This window comes from Rhipicephalus microplus, chromosome 3 (assembly GCF_043290135.1).
Source record: "Rhipicephalus microplus isolate Deutch F79 chromosome 3, USDA_Rmic, whole genome shotgun sequence".
NCBI lineage: Eukaryota > Metazoa > Arthropoda > Arachnida > Ixodida > Ixodidae > Rhipicephalus > Rhipicephalus microplus.
In genome coordinates, this window is record NC_134702.1 from 221,507,240 (window position 1) to 221,524,207 (window position 16,968).

Genomic DNA, 16,968 nt, shown 5'->3' on the forward strand with positions numbered 1-16,968 from the left:
CCTGTCTTGTTATTGTTCGTATAGCTCAACGCTCTCACCACTGGAAGGTGCATTTGTGTTGGTCGGTGGGCTGTACACGGTTCAGGTGATAGGAATGACCACATTGTGGTCGTTCGTATGACCAGGTCAAAACTGTCTTTGAACATGCTTTATGCCAGTTTCGGTTGGCAAACAGCTGTGCAGTTCGCGAGAGCTCAGCCCTTCATCTGGCCGTGCCGAACGGGATAACTTTTTATCTGTCTGATGTAGGCGAAACACAAAGAACTGCGTGCTTAGAATAAACTGGGTGTTAAAAACCCCACAGGGGTTGATGTTTATCGGGTGTGCTTTAATGCTCTGCGCCTCATATAACATCCTGGTTTTGGCAAGCAACGCCCCTGAATTACTACTATTACTCACAATAATATCGAATAGGTATGAATGATATGCACATGCGCTCTTTGAATAGTAGCTTTGTTTCGAAGTCTATGTACTTCGGTATTGCCGACGCTAGTTAAAAAACGTGCAAATCTTTGCTAGCTATTTTTCACAATCACCTTATAATAGTTCGAGTACATTCTAATGTATCGCGCTATATCTTGTAAATACTTCCGAAGGCCTGCCATGGTGGTCTAGTGAATAAGGTACTCGGCTGCAGACCCACAGGTCGGAAGTTGGAGCGCCGGCTTGGCTGCTGCATTTTTGGTTGAGGCAAAATGTTCTAGGCCCGTGTGCTCAGATTTTCGTGCAGGGTAAAAAACCCTAGGGGGCTGGTGTCTATCTGTCTATATCTAACCATTATATCTATGATATAGATATAGTAGTTTTGTGACGTTAAACTCCATGAATCATCAGGAATATTCGAAATTGTTTTAATGACGTCATCAAAAGTGTTCCCGTATAGAAGCAGCCATTGCATTACGTCATGCTGTGGCTTAGGATTCCGAAATTTTAGAATGACAGGCAGAATGGTGGGCCCCTATGCTTGGCACAAAACTTGCTAGAAGTATCAAATGGGCTAGCCCTGTAATGTGCGCAGTGCAGCAAAAGAAGAGGTAAACATAGTGCTTCTCTTGCAAACAGTGCGCAAAAAAACACATAACTACCAAAACGTCGGTGCACACAAAGAGAAGGCAATCGTCTAGTGCAACTGGTGGTACTTACAGCATTCTACGACAGTATACTGGTCTCACACACCTTGACTCGAATATCGTCACTTCCTTACGAAAAGTTACTGTCCGGCATAACACAGCGGTGCCCGTCCGTTGTGAGCACCTCTGAACGGTTTAGTGGTTTTGAACTGGTATTAATTTCACTAACCTATTGCAAAAACAGCGTGATGTCAGTATGTGTTTTGGCACTGGTACACGCTTGTAATCACTGGCACTGTGCTGTGCGTACTGGGAAAAAGGTGTGTCGCACTGGTAGGGGTGCTGGCTTAACCAATGTGATGCTGGTACGCACTGCGAGGCGCTGGAAGCGTTATTTTCACTGGCAAGCGCTGATGAATACTGGAGCACATGCTGTCTCTACCAGCACAACGTGTATGTTATTCTAACAGGTGCCATGGTATGCTTCGGTGTCATTAAATATAAAGCGCTTGATTCAACGGTAAGGAGAGATGCTACCCTAACAGATACCGAGCATACGTAATTTTTGCGGTGCACGCACGTATTGCAGCAATTATAATGCACCTTTTTAGCATATGCCCTCGCGTAAACCAGCCATATTTGCATCATTCGCGTATTGCTGCAACATTTGTAAGTTTGAGTGTTTTTAAGCCTGGAGCTGCACGCCACTACTAATAGCAACAGGAAATTGTTTTTGCCGCAAAGTTGAGGAAATGTAAATAAGCTCTCTCGATCGCTTCGCAAGGTTTCCCAGCAGAGGCGATAACAAAAGCTGTCGTTCGATTCTGCCACACCGCATAAATGTATGTCTGGACATGCTTATTCTTCTACTTACTTCAGGTAAGAGTTAGAAATATTCCGAAGCTTAAATGCAGAATCTTCAACCATACCAACTTAACGCGTCGAGAGCGGTCTTACCCAGTGGGCATTAAACCTGTCTTGCCAGCCACGTTGGTATACATGTTACCGGTGCATCTTGCTTCGTGTAAGTTAAACTTCAAAGTGTGAGAATAACTGTAAAGTATAGTTTAGACATCCATGACCCTAAATAAACTATTTTCTCTTGTGTCGGTGTTCGCACAAGGAACACTGACGATCGAACGTCGCGCTTTAAGCTACGCAGGCTGTCACCGAAAGCTGCGGGCTGCACTTAGCCGGTACTTTTCTGACTGATATGTAACACTACACAATTTTCAGTTGGTAATTTGGTACGCCTTCGTGAACTGACTCCCTGGCATACGTTTTCAGCGGATTGCATTGGTATTTCTATGGGTGTTTTCCTTTAATTGTCGGCATTGATATAACTGCATATATATATACACTGGAACGCCCGCTGTATTCTGCGAGTGGAGGCCAGAAAAACGGCTGTCGTTCGTGATCGCCACTTCGTAATTGCATTTCTGGCATTCATTGACCTTCCACTCACTTCAAGTACAGTTTAGGTAACAGTTAGAAAAATTGCGAAGCTCAAATGCAGAAACTTCAAGCATCGCAACTCAGCTGCTTCGAAAGCAGCCTGACCCAGTGCCACGTTCCAGCGAGGCCTATCGTGCTGCCCGCGTTGGTGTACCTGCTGCCGGCGCTTTTTACTTTAAATAGGCACAATTATAAAGTGTAAAATTGACTGTAAAGTACAGTTTATACATCCTTGAGCCTAAATCAACCATTTATCCGAATGTGCGGTGCCCGCACAAGGAGCGGCGATGATCGATGTGTCGTGCTTTCAGCAACGTAGGCTGTCACCGAAAGCTTCCTTCTGAGCGCAGGAGCTGGTACTTCTCTGTCTCGTACATAAGAACGAGCAATTTCGAGTTGGTGATTTGGTACGCGTTAGTGAACCTAAATACTGGCATACTTTTTAAGCGGATTGCATTAGTCATTTTTTTCGGCAGTTTCTTAGTTGGAGGTATCGATATAACTGCAAATATGTAACCTGGCATGCCGGATATGTACTGCTACATCGTCGCTTGCGCAAAAAAAATACACAATATTCACTCGTGTGCGTTGATATCTACCAAACAAGACATGTAAATCATCTGTTCTTGTTGACCAGTTGCAAGTGCTAGAAACGACTATCAAAGGAAAAAAAACTATCGGCCGCAACAGCTGACAATCTGTGACTGCTCATCCAGTCAATTTGAGATTTTTGAGAGTTAAGATGTAGATGCTTCAAAAAGCTTTGCGCTATTGCTAATATCTGCACGTCATTCGGTGCCCGGAAGCCGTTCGTCACTGTCGAATCAAGACGCAATTGTTATTTGGAAAGGAATATCGTGTCAGTCTTGACTGCAATTTGAAAACCTGAAGTTGAACGGCGCGTTCTTCGGATAAATAGTGGTTTAACAACCCCGCAAGCACGTTCTGGCATGGCGTAGTGGAGAAAGACGAAGACGACGTTCTGAACGGACGCGTTTTTCATGTTCTCCGCTTCGAAGGATTTATCGGCCATGGGCCGAGGTGCTGCTCAGGCTTCAGCCAGCGGCAATGACTACCGTGTTGTACTTCCTCGCCTTCCCACCGGTAAGCTTGTTGTGGACTCTGTTTTTCTACATGCGGACTTAGCTGGTCGCCCCTACCGGGTTCAAGATTTTAGAGATGCTCTTCGCGACATCATTGACTTGAAGGAAATAAGCTTCATAGGTCAATTTCAAATGTCTCATGTTTGGATGGTCACATGCAAGTCAACGCTGACGAAAACAAAGTTGGTCACAAGAAGCGAATTTTTCGTCAAAAGTCGTCGATGCCTCGTTATAGACCCGGAGCCCACGGAAGTTAAGTTGAAGCTTATGTGGCTTCCTGAGCACTTGGAGGACGTCTATGTGTGCGAGGCACTGCAAGCTTTTGGGAAGGTCAAGAAAATATCACAAGAAAGCTGGAAAGTAGCGGACATGGAACAAATGCGGACGCTAAATAGAGATGTTGTTTTGTCCCTTGCTGATGGAGTTCGCGTTGCGGATATTCCTCATATTCTTGTTGTCTGCGGAGTGCAAAGCCTCGTCCTGATACCTGGCCGCCCACCACTTCGCCATCGGTGCAGTAAGGTTGGACACATCCGTCGAAATTGCAGGACCCCTCGCTGTGACAACTATCGACGCTTCGGTCATTCGGCCGAAGATTGTGTTATGACATACGTCAACAAGCTGCGACAGCACACAAAACAGCCAGATGATAACCTACAAGAGCATATTATGGATGCCACCGAGGTTTTGGACGCAACGGCAGACACTCCGTCAATGTCATATGCTGCAGGCTCTACCACAAGGAATCCAGAAGAGGAAAGAAAGTCACACGCTGTTGACACAGTTGAAACTTCTGCGTGCAAATAGCCAAGTGAATCATGCAAGCAGCATACCCAAAATGACTCCGCACAACCCCTAGCACAAGTAGGAGTTCCTATGAAGAGTGCTGTTGCGCTGAACCATGAAGATGCCGAAGAACCACGAGTACAAAATAGAGACTCAGGGCTGGATGCCGCAGAGAGTTCATCACCTGCTTGCGCTGCAGCTCCGCAGCAGCTTTTTTATCATGGTGCAGTGTCGGAAGATGCTATGCAGATCTCTACGGATGCAGCAATACAGAAACGTCGCGCATCGTTCAGCTCGGATTCAAGCAAAGGGAGTGACCCAGTGTCAGTGACTAGGGAGTCACGCCGTCGCCGAAAGTCCATGCCAAAGGGGAGGTGTCGCTGATCCCGATCTAGGAGGCCTGGTGGGGGTTCACGGGAAGCCTCAGCGCCAACTCTTGAGATTGATCAAGTGGGACGATAAGCGAATTGGAAGGTAGTCACCATGGCGCAGTCTGAGCGACTCATATTTGCCACCTTGAACGTACGCGGCCTTAGGTCTTCGCAGAAACAAGCACAGCTCCGTAGACTTCTCAATCGGAAGCGTCTCGACTTTGTCGCCATCCAAGAGACAAAGATCGAGAGCGAGGAAGAGACCGAGAAGGCCCTGCGGCCTTTTTTGTCTCAGTTTAATGTGTGTGTCTCACATGCTAAAGGTTTATCTGCGGGCTGTTGGTTGTTTCTGAGAAAACGCCTACCCTGTTCAGCATTCTGCACTAGTGTTGATGAAGAGGGCAGGTATATATGCTGTGAATTTTTGTTGCAAGGAGTGCCATGGATAATTATCAATCTATATGCGTTTAATGATGTTCCGAAACGACTTGAGTTATTTGAAAAAGAGCGTAATTTAACTGACATCGACAGATGCATGGTACTTAAGGGAGATATCAACTGCGTATGTGAAGCTATTGATCGTTATAATTCGCCTGGAAAGAGAGACAGGAGTGGTGAGCTTTTATTCGGTATTGTAGAAAATGCAGGACTAATTGACATCGGGGTCTCGAATCGGGCAACAGCATATACAAGAGTACAAGGCAGTTCTCATGCTCGCCTTGACCGGATTTACGTGTCCTCATCACTCCTATCTCGTAAAATTTTCTGCAGCCCCGAAGCGGTATCATTCTCAGACCATTGTATTGTCATAGCGCAAATTGGTGAAAATCGTCACAAACAATTCCGTCCCCAGTGGGCCCTTTGGAAAATGAATGCGAAGCTCCTCTGTGATCAGGAATTCATAAATTGCGTCCAGATGGCATTGAGGCAATCTTTTTTGATTGGTTTTCTTATCTTCGCTGCTTGGGAGCTTTTTAAACAAGTTCGTGCTATAGCTTTAGAAATTGGAGCTGTTAAGTCTTTCTATAGAAAGAATGATGAAAAGATACTTGTTAAAAGTCTTTGCAATTTTTATGAGATGAAATGTGAAATGCCGGGAAAGTACATCAAAGACATTGAGAATATTAAGTGCCAACTGCAGAGACATGATGCTTCTCGCTACCAAGGGGCACGTATTAGATCTAGAAACCAGCGCACTCTAAATTCTGAGCAACGGACGCGCCAAGCTTTACTTGATGAGCAACGCCATGCGATTTCTAAAGTTATTCCAGACTTGTACTTTAACGATGTGCTCATAAAAGATAACGGAGACATTATTTTTGCGTTCGAAACGTACTATAACAGCTTATTTAGCTCTCCCTCTGATGATCTTGACGCTCACCTCAAGGCTAGTTTTGTTTCTCTTGTGAACCCCTTGAAGGACAATGATTGTGCAGTTATTAATGGGCCCAATACTATACAAGAAATCGAGCAAGCAATCGACAACTTGCCTTTATTGAAAACACCGGGCCCTGATAACATCTCAGGCGAATTTTACAAAGCTTTCACGAAAACACTTGCTCCTATATTGCTGATTATTTTTCAGATGAGTTATGACATGGATACACTCCCACAATCTTTTTGCAAAAGTCACACTGTGTAAATACCGAAAACTACTGACAAGAAAAAACTTCGCTTCGTCGAGGGCTACACACCAATATCGCTGTCAAACGTGGACTACGAAAGTTTCGCAAAAGTATTAGCAAACAGGTTGCAATTTGCTATGTCTATTCTGATTGGGTCTCATCAGACATGTGGGATCAGAGGTCGATCAATACAAACCAATATACATGTCGCTCGAACAGTGCTTCAATACTGTCATGGTTCTCAAAAACATCTTGCAATGCTACAGGTAGACCTTGCAAAAGCTTTTGATCGTGTTCGTCATTCCTTCCTTTTTTCTCTTCTCGAACAAGCTAATGTTGGCAAAGTTGTTCTTAAAGGCGTTAAATTATGCTATATTAAATGCTCAACTCATCTGATAGTTAACGGTCAACTCTCCAAGCCAGTTTCTATTCGCTCTTCTGTAAAACAGGGATGCCCGATGTCACCTCTTTTATTTGCACTTTATATAGAACCACTGTGCTTAAGCATAATACAGTCGAGTTGCATTCGTGGCTTTAGAATATTAGGCATTGAGGGTAAAAGTTGGCTTATGCAGACGATGTGGCATTATTTTGCACAGATAAACCAAGTGTCGAATATGTGGTATATATTATTGAAAAGTTTGGCGTAGTATCAGGAGTTCGTTTAAATGCCTCTAAAAGTTTAGGACTGTGGTTTGGCTTGTGGGGTAGCACACCGAACCACTTTGCAGGGATAAATTGGACAAGAACTCCTCCAACATACCTCGGTGTACCATTGCTTGCATATAGATTCAGTGCGCATTACTGGAAGGAACGCGTCCCTAAGCTTGAACGACAGGCCCAGACATTTGTTCCCTATCGACTTTCGATATTTGGGAGAGCTGAAGCTTGCAATACTTTCTTAGCGACAAAGCTTTACTATGTATTGCAACTTATTCATTGCGCAAGATTCTATATACAACGCTTTCATCGGATTTTCACTACTTTCATATGGTCTTCGACTTTTGAGACCATGCGTCGTGATAATATATTCAAGCCAGTTAGTGAGGGTGGGTTAGGACTGAAACACCTTTATCTATGGCAAATAGTGTCCCGATTCTTCTTTTTTTCGAGACAATTCCCATCCTGTAATCCGTTCCTTCTTGCAGGTTACACTTGTTGATTGCTTACCAGATTTTATTGTTTCATCCAACTTCCCCGAACGCCCATGCTTGTGGGGATTCATGCAGGAAGTTTACCTCGCAGTTCAGTTCCTTAAAGCTCGCTTTTCTGCAGAATACCTGTACACAGTATCGCGCAAGGTGCTGTATAAGGACCTACTGAGTACACTCTTCCCACCTCCATTGTACCGTTCACTGTACTCCAATCTTCCAGGTCACGATGTGTTGAAGCGAGTGCGCAAAATATACATTCCACCGAATTCAAAAACATTCTTCTATAAACTCCACTCTGAAACATTGGCGGTAAACACATGGTTAGAAAGAAAAGGTATTTTCATTCCGTCTGTTAACTGCCGTCTATGTGATGTGCCGGAAACGATTGAACATTGCTTTGTTAGCTGAAAAGTTGCCATACTATTTTGGGATGTCTTTCAGCGAGCACTGAAAAAGCGTTTCGTCATTAATTCTCACACAAAACGTTATCTTCTACCAGCAACGCTTGATGAAGTACCATATGATAAGTTTATCCTCATGGGGTTGCACAGCTTGTGGAAGACACGAATGCAAGACCGCATTGCAGAGCCCACCACCTCTTCAAGTGCACACTTCATTCAAATGGCTATCCACCTAAAAAACATTTACGACGAGCTAGACTTTAGACCGGACTGGTACTCCGTCTTAAAGAACTGTTTGACCTCACCCCTTTTTTGATTGTATAACACGATGTGAAGAACTCTCCATGTGAGGAGCTCGCACTGTGTTAGCCATTTAGTGTTTAGGAGTAACGCTTGAACGCTCACTTTCGCGATTTTATTGTACTTTTGTTTGCTTGATTTTGTCTTTATTGCCCAAGTACTTTAATAAATACCATGAAAAAAAATTCTGGCATGGCGTAGTGAGTAGTTACTCAGTTTGAGATCAGAAGGTAGCGAGTTCAAATCCCGACAAGAGGTGCTTTGTTTTTAATTTTTTTTTATTTTTTGTGAATGCGCGTTATTTTATTTATACAATTAGTAATTTATGGCGAATGGGCACCCCCGTTTTATCCCTGGGAAGGCAGTTCGCGCAGAGTACTGGGACGCTGCCGCTCCAGCGTCCCAGTACCTGCGCTGGGAGGCGCTGGTACCAGCGCCATACTGGGCCCATAATCAGGCATGGCGCTGGACGCTGGTACCCAGTGGCGCTGGTTTTTGCAATAGGGTACTAGCTGCGAAAATGATAAAATCCTGTCCGTGCGTTCGTTGCTTATTTCTCCGCCCAATAATCTGGAATCCTGGCCATCAGGTCCTCGAAGGCAATGTAGCGACCCACGTTGCTACCCACCCACACATTTCCCAGGCTCACCCACCGATGACCCTTATGATCTAGAAGAGAACGCTCCTCTCCCGTCTTTTAAAGAGATATTTACCCATTATCGAGACTTCCACCACCGATTTCCTGGACCTTGCATAAGACTTAGGATTCACCAATACGCTACAGTGCCCGGCAGTGCTTAAGCATTTCCTGTCCTGGTGTCTCTGCCAGTGCTGTGTGGAGGTGTCTGACACCTACCACGTCGACTGAACATGCAGGAATGTGTCATTTTTACCTCTTAACTCCAACGAGACCCAATAGAACTAGCACTGCTCAGCTGCTGAGATCTTCTTGCCCAACAAGCCATGGTTCGGTGTGCCAGGGCAGTGCCGGAGGCGCATGGAGATTCCAGGCACCAGCATTGTTTACTGGGGACTCAACCTGGTACTAGGAGGCAGTGGACCCAATAAATACTAGTTTCCGTGGCAAATTATCTGCATATATCAGATAAATAAATACTTACTACTACCGTAACAGTTGTTCTCGATATCGGCAGCTTGTTAGTTCAGTGCGATTGTTTTATTTTTGAAGAGAAGAGATGTCAAGGCGATAATGTGGCGACTTAAGTATATTTTACTTGCAACAATTGCTAAATTTGTAAGTGAACCGTCAAGCAGTTTCTATTAGGTATTTGGGTGGGAGGGAGTTGCAACGGTAACTTTATCAGAAGTACAGTGTTTTTGGCTCGACGTTGATTTGGCCCGGTTGTTGAACGCCTTGATTGACGTTCACAGCACAAAACTATGGGGATGAAAATCTGTAAGAAATGGCACAGGTTCCGCTTATGTGCTTTCTGTCTCCATGCCTTACACTGTTTACTTTCAGTCCTCCGGGAAGATAACTGGTGCTTGACAGTTACAGGCACTTTCATCAGTAATTACCTATAGTGCCTTTCAACGCGCTATATATGCCCGATACAAACGTGGCCAGTAAAAGAAAATGACGGCTGTTTGTTGATGAATAATGACCATTTCATTATTTTTTTTCTTGGATTTAAAAATTAATCATTACGTGCATCCATACGTCTAATCAGCGCCTCCTCTACACTGCAAATTGTATCCCTACTTTTACGAGCCTATTGTACGCAAAAAAACAAAAATCATTTACGTTTTATCAAATACGTCTGTGACGACCATGCTTTTATTGTGCGCTGCGCAGCTCTAGATGACTTCACTAAGCGAACGCTCTCACTGAAATGGGCTGGCGCTAGCTTCATCATCAGGGCGGTGGAGAAAGAAAGTCCATATAGTGCTTCGTTGCTAAGTCAAAGTACGGGACACACTTTTTGCCCCCGTCTCCCCCAATCAGGTCACTAGGCACCGTATAAGCAAGCACCTATGGTGATGCACTCAGTAATTGGAGTTGGGCACAGCAAATAAGATTTCATAATGTCATAAAGAACAGACTTTACCGCCATGAATTCACAGTGCAGTGAGTTTAGATGGGCCCGCGTTGTAGTTATGTCACTTTGGATGCCTTAGATGAACGCGCGGAGATTTGACGTGCCTGGTGGGGAGGATATATGAATGGTGGAATTCAACCTTTATGATAATGCAAAATATAAGGCGCAGTGCATTTCGGTATTTGCACATTCTGATTGCACGAAGCCTAATGGAACTACAAAAATATTTTTTTTAGTTTTACAGGAATTTAATTTACTGAACGATAAACAGGAGGGAAGAATTCTAAGGTGAAACCAAGCATAGTTGCTCCAACAAAGCTACCGTGTCGCTTACAAGATTTCTTTTCAATATTGATTCTCTGTACTATTTCCAAAAGCTTTGCTGCAATGCTTGTTAACGTAAAAAGCAACTTTTAAAATCTCCTATAGGCAATGTTTTAGCAATGTCACCTTATTTTTCGAAACGGACCTATTGAGATGTATTTGAGCAGAGTGGCTCGAAATAGCCTCATTCAACGCAAGCACTCCGCTTCAGTTACTTGCACCTGTTTGATTCCATACAGCGTCCCAATTCTGCCAGTGGATTTACTTCAAGATTGCTTTGGCACCAGGGTGTCCGAAAAAACACAGATGCTTTAAGGCCCGTCTTTGTGCACAATAGAACTCCGTCTTAAACGGAAGAAACCCTCTATTGGTGTAATATAGCCACACCTCGATGATTGTCACAGTTGAACGTTGATGTCAGATTTCTTCAAAATTTCAGTATGTTCAGTAATTGCCTTCGCCCTGCGCAAAATTTTGTTATGCGGCTTTGTGAATGGGCATGGGCAAAGAAGCGGGGCAGGGAACCAAAAAAAGACAGGTGTGCAACCTCCTTCCCCATCCCATACTCATTTCTAGTGGGCGTCAGTTCTGCCCTGCCCCTTTACTTCCTTAGAGAGTTCACGCCATTTTATTCTCCAGGGTTATGACAAAGAACGTCTTTTTTTCTTTTTGCAATAACATCTACACTCTAAGGCAACATTGCCCGAAAAAGAAGTAACACAGCCCAATCGGTGCGCGCTAAGAACGAATAGACCGTTGAAGAAAAACCACAAAGGGAAGTGAGCGGCGCGAAACCACTTAGTGTCCAAAGCGATGAACCGCCCGGGGATTGCAGGCAGCGCGAAAAGCATTGCCAAGGTGACCAACCATCCTTCTCCACTAAACACATGTCCTTCTCCTCCTCTGCTGGCTCAGTCTTTCCCTGTATTTTGCCGGTGACTGTTCGCGGTGCGTGGTGCTCGGTGTGCTCCACCACAGCCGCCTGCTTCGACGATCTAAGAATTACGACGTGGTGCTTGTGTGTACGCTCGGATGAGCGTGGGCTGCTGCTTTTGCGTTTTGCTGCTCCCCTGAAGTCAGGAGCAAGCCTCTACACGTCTCCACGCCGCACTGTATATCTCTGGCTTCAAGATAGTCACGACCAACATACGACAGCAACAGTTGGGGAGGCATATATGGTGGCCGAGAAGTCAACAGGCCTATCGGATATATACTTCAGTCCGACTGAGGGCAGAAAACAGCGCTGGATTCTAAGGCAAGTAGGTTATCATTCTTTATTCTACTCTACGTGTCGCGTGTGCGATACGCATCGCGATTGCCGGCAACGGGCTCGGTCGTGTTGTATATCGCACGCACGAAATGCATCGCGAAGGTCAGCTTCGGCGTCTGCAGTTCGCCTGTGCTTTGCGACTACCTGGAAATTGGCCGCCATTGTCGTCGGCCTCTCGTACGCTCGCTCATCGAGTTCTCGCCTGTCTTCGCCGCCGCGATGAGCTCCGGGCTGACAATATTGGGCTGAGACCTCGTCGCTGTGTTGGCACTCGTCGAAAACACGTTGCGGGTTCTCGTAAAGAGCTTGGTTGTAGTATGTCGCGCGCGGTAAGTGCACCAGCAGGGGCTGGCGGGGCTTTCGCTAGCGTCGGAACTCACTGAAAATCGGTCGCCATTACAGTTGGCTTTTCCGTCAGTCAGTCAGAAGCAGCTCGGCACCGTCCGTTGGCCGCGGCACCGGACTCAGGTTTGCGCACAGCACTCGCTCGATTTTGTGGAAAAAGGCCGCATTACCGTGGATTTCTTCGGTGCTAGCTCCAAACCAGCTCGGCGCTGTTCGTGGCGGCGGCAAAGCGTACGCTTGCTTTTCTGTTCGCAGTTCGCTGGCGGCAGAGACTCCGCGTGCAACGCCGTGTTTGGTCTCGCGTTCGCTTGCTCGAGCTGAACGACGTCGCTCGCTTAGGACTCGCCGACTTGTTAGCGGCACCGAGGTTCGCGGAGTTGTGGCTGCGGCCGCCGCTCCTAAGCTGTTGCGCTACGGGGATCGAAATGAGTCTTTGACGATGTGTGACATCGCGGTGAAATTATTAGCATGTTACATCTCGAGTATGTTTTCATTTCACCTTGCACGTATTTCTCATATGCATTTGCATTCATTATCTGTCACGTGTGACTCACTATTTTACATACTTATTGTGCAGCCGTGGGCACACATCGTGCTGAAGACTGTGTGCGCTGGCGTCTGCGATGCCCGTCATCTATCTCTTTCGTCAGAGCAGCTTCAGAAGGACTGTGCGAGATGTGAAGGTAAAGTTGATTGTGTGTCATATTTTAACGCTTCTTTTTATATTAACGTGCACCTACTTATCATATGGGTGCACCTTCATCTTCTGTCACGTGTGTCTAACTATTTTACTATATTAATGTACGTGCTGCCATGGGAACACAACAGGCAGAAGCCTGCGTGCGCTGGCGTCTGCAATGCCTGTCATCTATCGCTTCCGTCGGAGGAGCTCCCTAAGGAGTGAACAAGATTTGACAACGAGACTGCTCTTGTACACTTCTCCATGAATTCACCTAAAAGAATTGGGGACCTTGTTGTGTATGTAGAAAAATAAAAGATTTCGATGTCTCCCTTTTGTCTTTCGTTGTTGCCGTGACTGTGAAAGCAGTTACACATAGGTGGCTAACTACTTTTTCGCGTGTTCTTTTCTGCCTAACTTGTTGCTCACTGCGCAGAAAAACAGGCGAAAAAAGTATTAGGCCTGGCGGAAAATAAACAAAAATAATGTTTGAACTGGGGACAAAAATTCATCCGATTGCAGTATTTGAGTGCTTCAACCGTTCGTCCGGCAAGGTCAAACTGTGAGGACTAATGGTTTCCTGGTAAGGTGTAAATGTAAGGATTAACAGTTTCTCTATAAGGTTAAAATGTGACGACTAACTGTTAGTTTTTTGGGGTGAACTTTGGGACTAACAGTTACAAAGGTGTAAATGAAAAAACTAAATGTTAGTCCCTTGAAGAGACTGACTGTTGAACCCGGTGCCGTTAGACTTTAAAGGGATTAGTGGTAGTGGCAGCCCCATTAGTCCCCAAAAGAACAAACCACGCACCCTTTTAACACCCTTTGGTCTTAGAGTGTGGTGTCCGACGATTCTTATGTTGACTTCAAATAACTGGTTAGTTCTCATGTTCGCCCCGTAAAAGCCGCGTACCAATGGCACTCACGTCATCGCTTCTATTTCAATTTTGCGTCCACTGCGCGTCTTGTCCTCCATCGCACTATATAAGGCGCCAAATCGAGGCGCTGCGATAAAACTTGCCAATTTTCAACGACGTTGTACCATGCGCCGATAACATGAATTGCACGAATCCGATCTTCTCGTGCACCTCCGTGGTATAACGAAGCTATTGATGGGGTCAGCCGCATCGCTGTCGGAAAAGCGGCTCTGCATTGAGGGTTTTACCATTTGCGCGTTCACTAACAAAAACAACTGAAGTTTTCACGTACGATTACCCAGTGGCGGATCAAGAGAAGGGAGTGGGTGATCGCTTTTCTTCCCGAACTTTCTCCACCCCCCTCCCTAAATTCAGTGCTCACAGTCCACCTCCTATCACCACCAATTGGGACAAATGAGTGCAACCACGGTAGCACACAATAAAGGTGTTTATGCTGCGACGGCGTTTTTCTGCAAGTAAAAATAAATAGGTCAAGACCGACCCCCTCTTCTGTGTTACTCTAGGTGAACCCATCCCCCCTCCTGAATGAGTCGCTGGATCCGCCACTGTGACTGCCATATTTATGCGAATTGAACTGCCGTACTCGGTCAAGGGCCAGTTGCCGAAATCAAACAGTGAACTAAATCGGGAACACGTGACCAAAACGCTTGTTTTTTGGGTGACGTCACCTTTGTGTAGCTCCTGTGCATGGCACTGTCTACTGCACATTTTCATTCATTTCTTGTGCCATTGGTGATATCCCCATGGATCGATGGATAAATGGATGTATCTGGCTATGCCCGTTAGGACGGGTGGTGGCTCACGCCACCAAGCCGTAAAGCTAAGTACTGTCACTATGTGACTAAGGATTGAATTTCACTCGCCCCTCGATTGTAGCCACCAATCCGTTAGCTTCTTCCTCGTTATTTCTACCCGTTTAAAGTCTATTTTGCATTCACTGTCCATAAATCCCAATGCTTTGAAAACTTCATCGCCATTACCCAGCATGTCGCTAGATGTGGCTGTGAGGTACAGTTTGATAACACAGTCGTACTTAAAAACACAAAGATGAGAGCACAAGACCTTTAACTGAAGCAGCATACATAGCGCGTGAACACTTGACTTGCGTGAGTCAACCATCAATAGTTCTGTACGATAAGAAGCCAGCATTTTGATTGATTGATTTGTGGGATTTAACGTCCCAAAACCACTATTTGGTTATGAGACGCCGTAGTGGAGGACTCCGGAAATTTGACCACCTGAGGTTCTTTAACGTGCACCCAAATCTGCGTACACGGGCCTACAACATTTCCGCCTCCATCGGAAATGCAGCCGCCACAGCCGGGATTCGATCCCGCGAAAAGCTAGCATTTTCGGACAGTAGCAGATGCCATAGGAGTTAAGCAGTCACACTAAGGCACAATAGGCGTTGGTAAGGTGGGGCTGACGTATAAAGGTTTTTTTTATTGGTTTTGTTATTTTGGTCCGTGTTTTGGTCTTATCGGATGTGCCAAGACAAGGTTAAGATTTAGGTTAAGGATGTAGTAAGTATCCGGCTGGCCTAGCCATGCAAAGAATGCAGGCAATTGCCCCAACCGGTTTTCTCTTTGCTAATTGTAGCTAATCTCCTTTGTTTGTTTTTTAACTAAGCACGAGCAGGCTCTTAAAATAAAAGTCGTGCATAGTGCGACGTAAGCCTGCAAAAGACGGTGGCCTCTGTGCCATTACACATGCAGTATTGAGCTGGTACTTTAGCTTACTGCACTATACCCCAAACATAATTGTCACTTGCCACCAGCCCCATGCGAGAGCTGTAGCATTCGAGAATTTCAAGAGAAGTCGCGGCACTTGTTTTGTGAAGATTGAGTGACCACGTGGAAACACAATATCAGTCACGCTGTCACATGGCGAGCCTAACCGTTGCAGTTCCTTAAATAAACTATGCCGTTCCTTCTTAGGTTCACGACATTTAAGCAAATTATGTTTTATATCACCGTTTTACTTTGGGCACAAGGGTGTCGCGGAAAGTCTTGTCTTGTGGAGCCATCCTGGTGTACACGCTGATCCCGTTTGGATGCGATGAAGCAAGCAGGCCTCTTTTCTTGTTCGCCCTTTTATCACACATGGCTCGTCAACGTCAGCCATAACAAGTGAAAATGCTTATTCCAGCTTCTCGGAAGATACGCAGACTGTCTTTGGGAGCCTTCTTCGTTGGTGTAAGCTTCAAAGCCATACGGGCAAGTCTGTCAGCCGCCTCATTACCCGCTATACCCACATGTGATGGAATCCATTGAAATTTATTGTTTATATCAATACCATGCAGGTGTTTAAAGATTCGCATTGATTTTTGAGTGCATCGATTGAAAACCAATGTATGTTTTAGCCACTGCAAAGCGGGCTTACTGTCCGAAATTAGCACGACTTGTTGCTGCCTACAAAGCTTCAGTTTCTTCAGGGCTGCCTCAATTGCACGCTTTCACATGCTGTCGATGAAAAAACGCACTCGAGTCGCACTGCCCAGGACACCTTTAGAGACGGGATCACAAACGCTGCAGTGCTTGCTCTACGCACTATGTTGACTGGTCTATCGGTGAAAACGTTCAAATGACCGGTGTACTTTTTTTAATGTATTCAAGTACAAAAGAACGTACTTCTGCTGTGGGTGTTGAACGCTTGCTGCGCATCCGTGGAATCATCACTTGACAGTCGACATCCTCATGTGACCAAGGTGAGTGTTGTCGAAGTTTTTTTTTTGTTTGGGGAAATCGATACCAAGATGGCGAAGGGTGTAAGGGCCACGAAAGCTCGCGATCCTGTGCGTCGCTGAAGGCGACTGAGGAATGCTCGCCCTGGGCTTAATTCCTCAAGTCGGCAAAGCTGTGTCAGCAGTCGTTGAGAAATGAGACACTGTTGCATCTGTCAGTATATAATTCATAGTTTTTGGAATAAATTTTCAGTTGGTAGTAAGCGCTTGACCCTGTCTTCTTGTCCACGCCTAAGTACTCCGCTCTCATTTCGAAACAATCATGTATCACCATCTCGCCCAGACAACCATTTTGACAAATTAGGTTTCTAGTTCTTCGGGTATTCCTTAGTCTGTGTTCCTTC

The 16,968-nt window shown here is 45.5% G+C and overlaps 1 protein-coding gene across 1 annotated transcript in view; it reads left to right on the forward strand.

Annotated features, from left to right (window-relative positions):
* Positions 1–3,485: 3,485 nt before the first annotated feature.
* The window catches only part of LOC119167282 (uncharacterized), a 33,765-nt gene continuing 20,282 nt past the window's right edge, over positions 3,486–16,968 (forward strand). Inside the window, exon 1 of the mRNA XM_075888247.1 lies at positions 3,486–4,327. Within this exon, the coding sequence (XP_075744362.1) occupies positions 3,527–4,327 (801 nt within the window). The 5' untranslated portion in view covers positions 3,486–3,526. The remainder of the gene's footprint in view (positions 4,328–16,968) is intronic.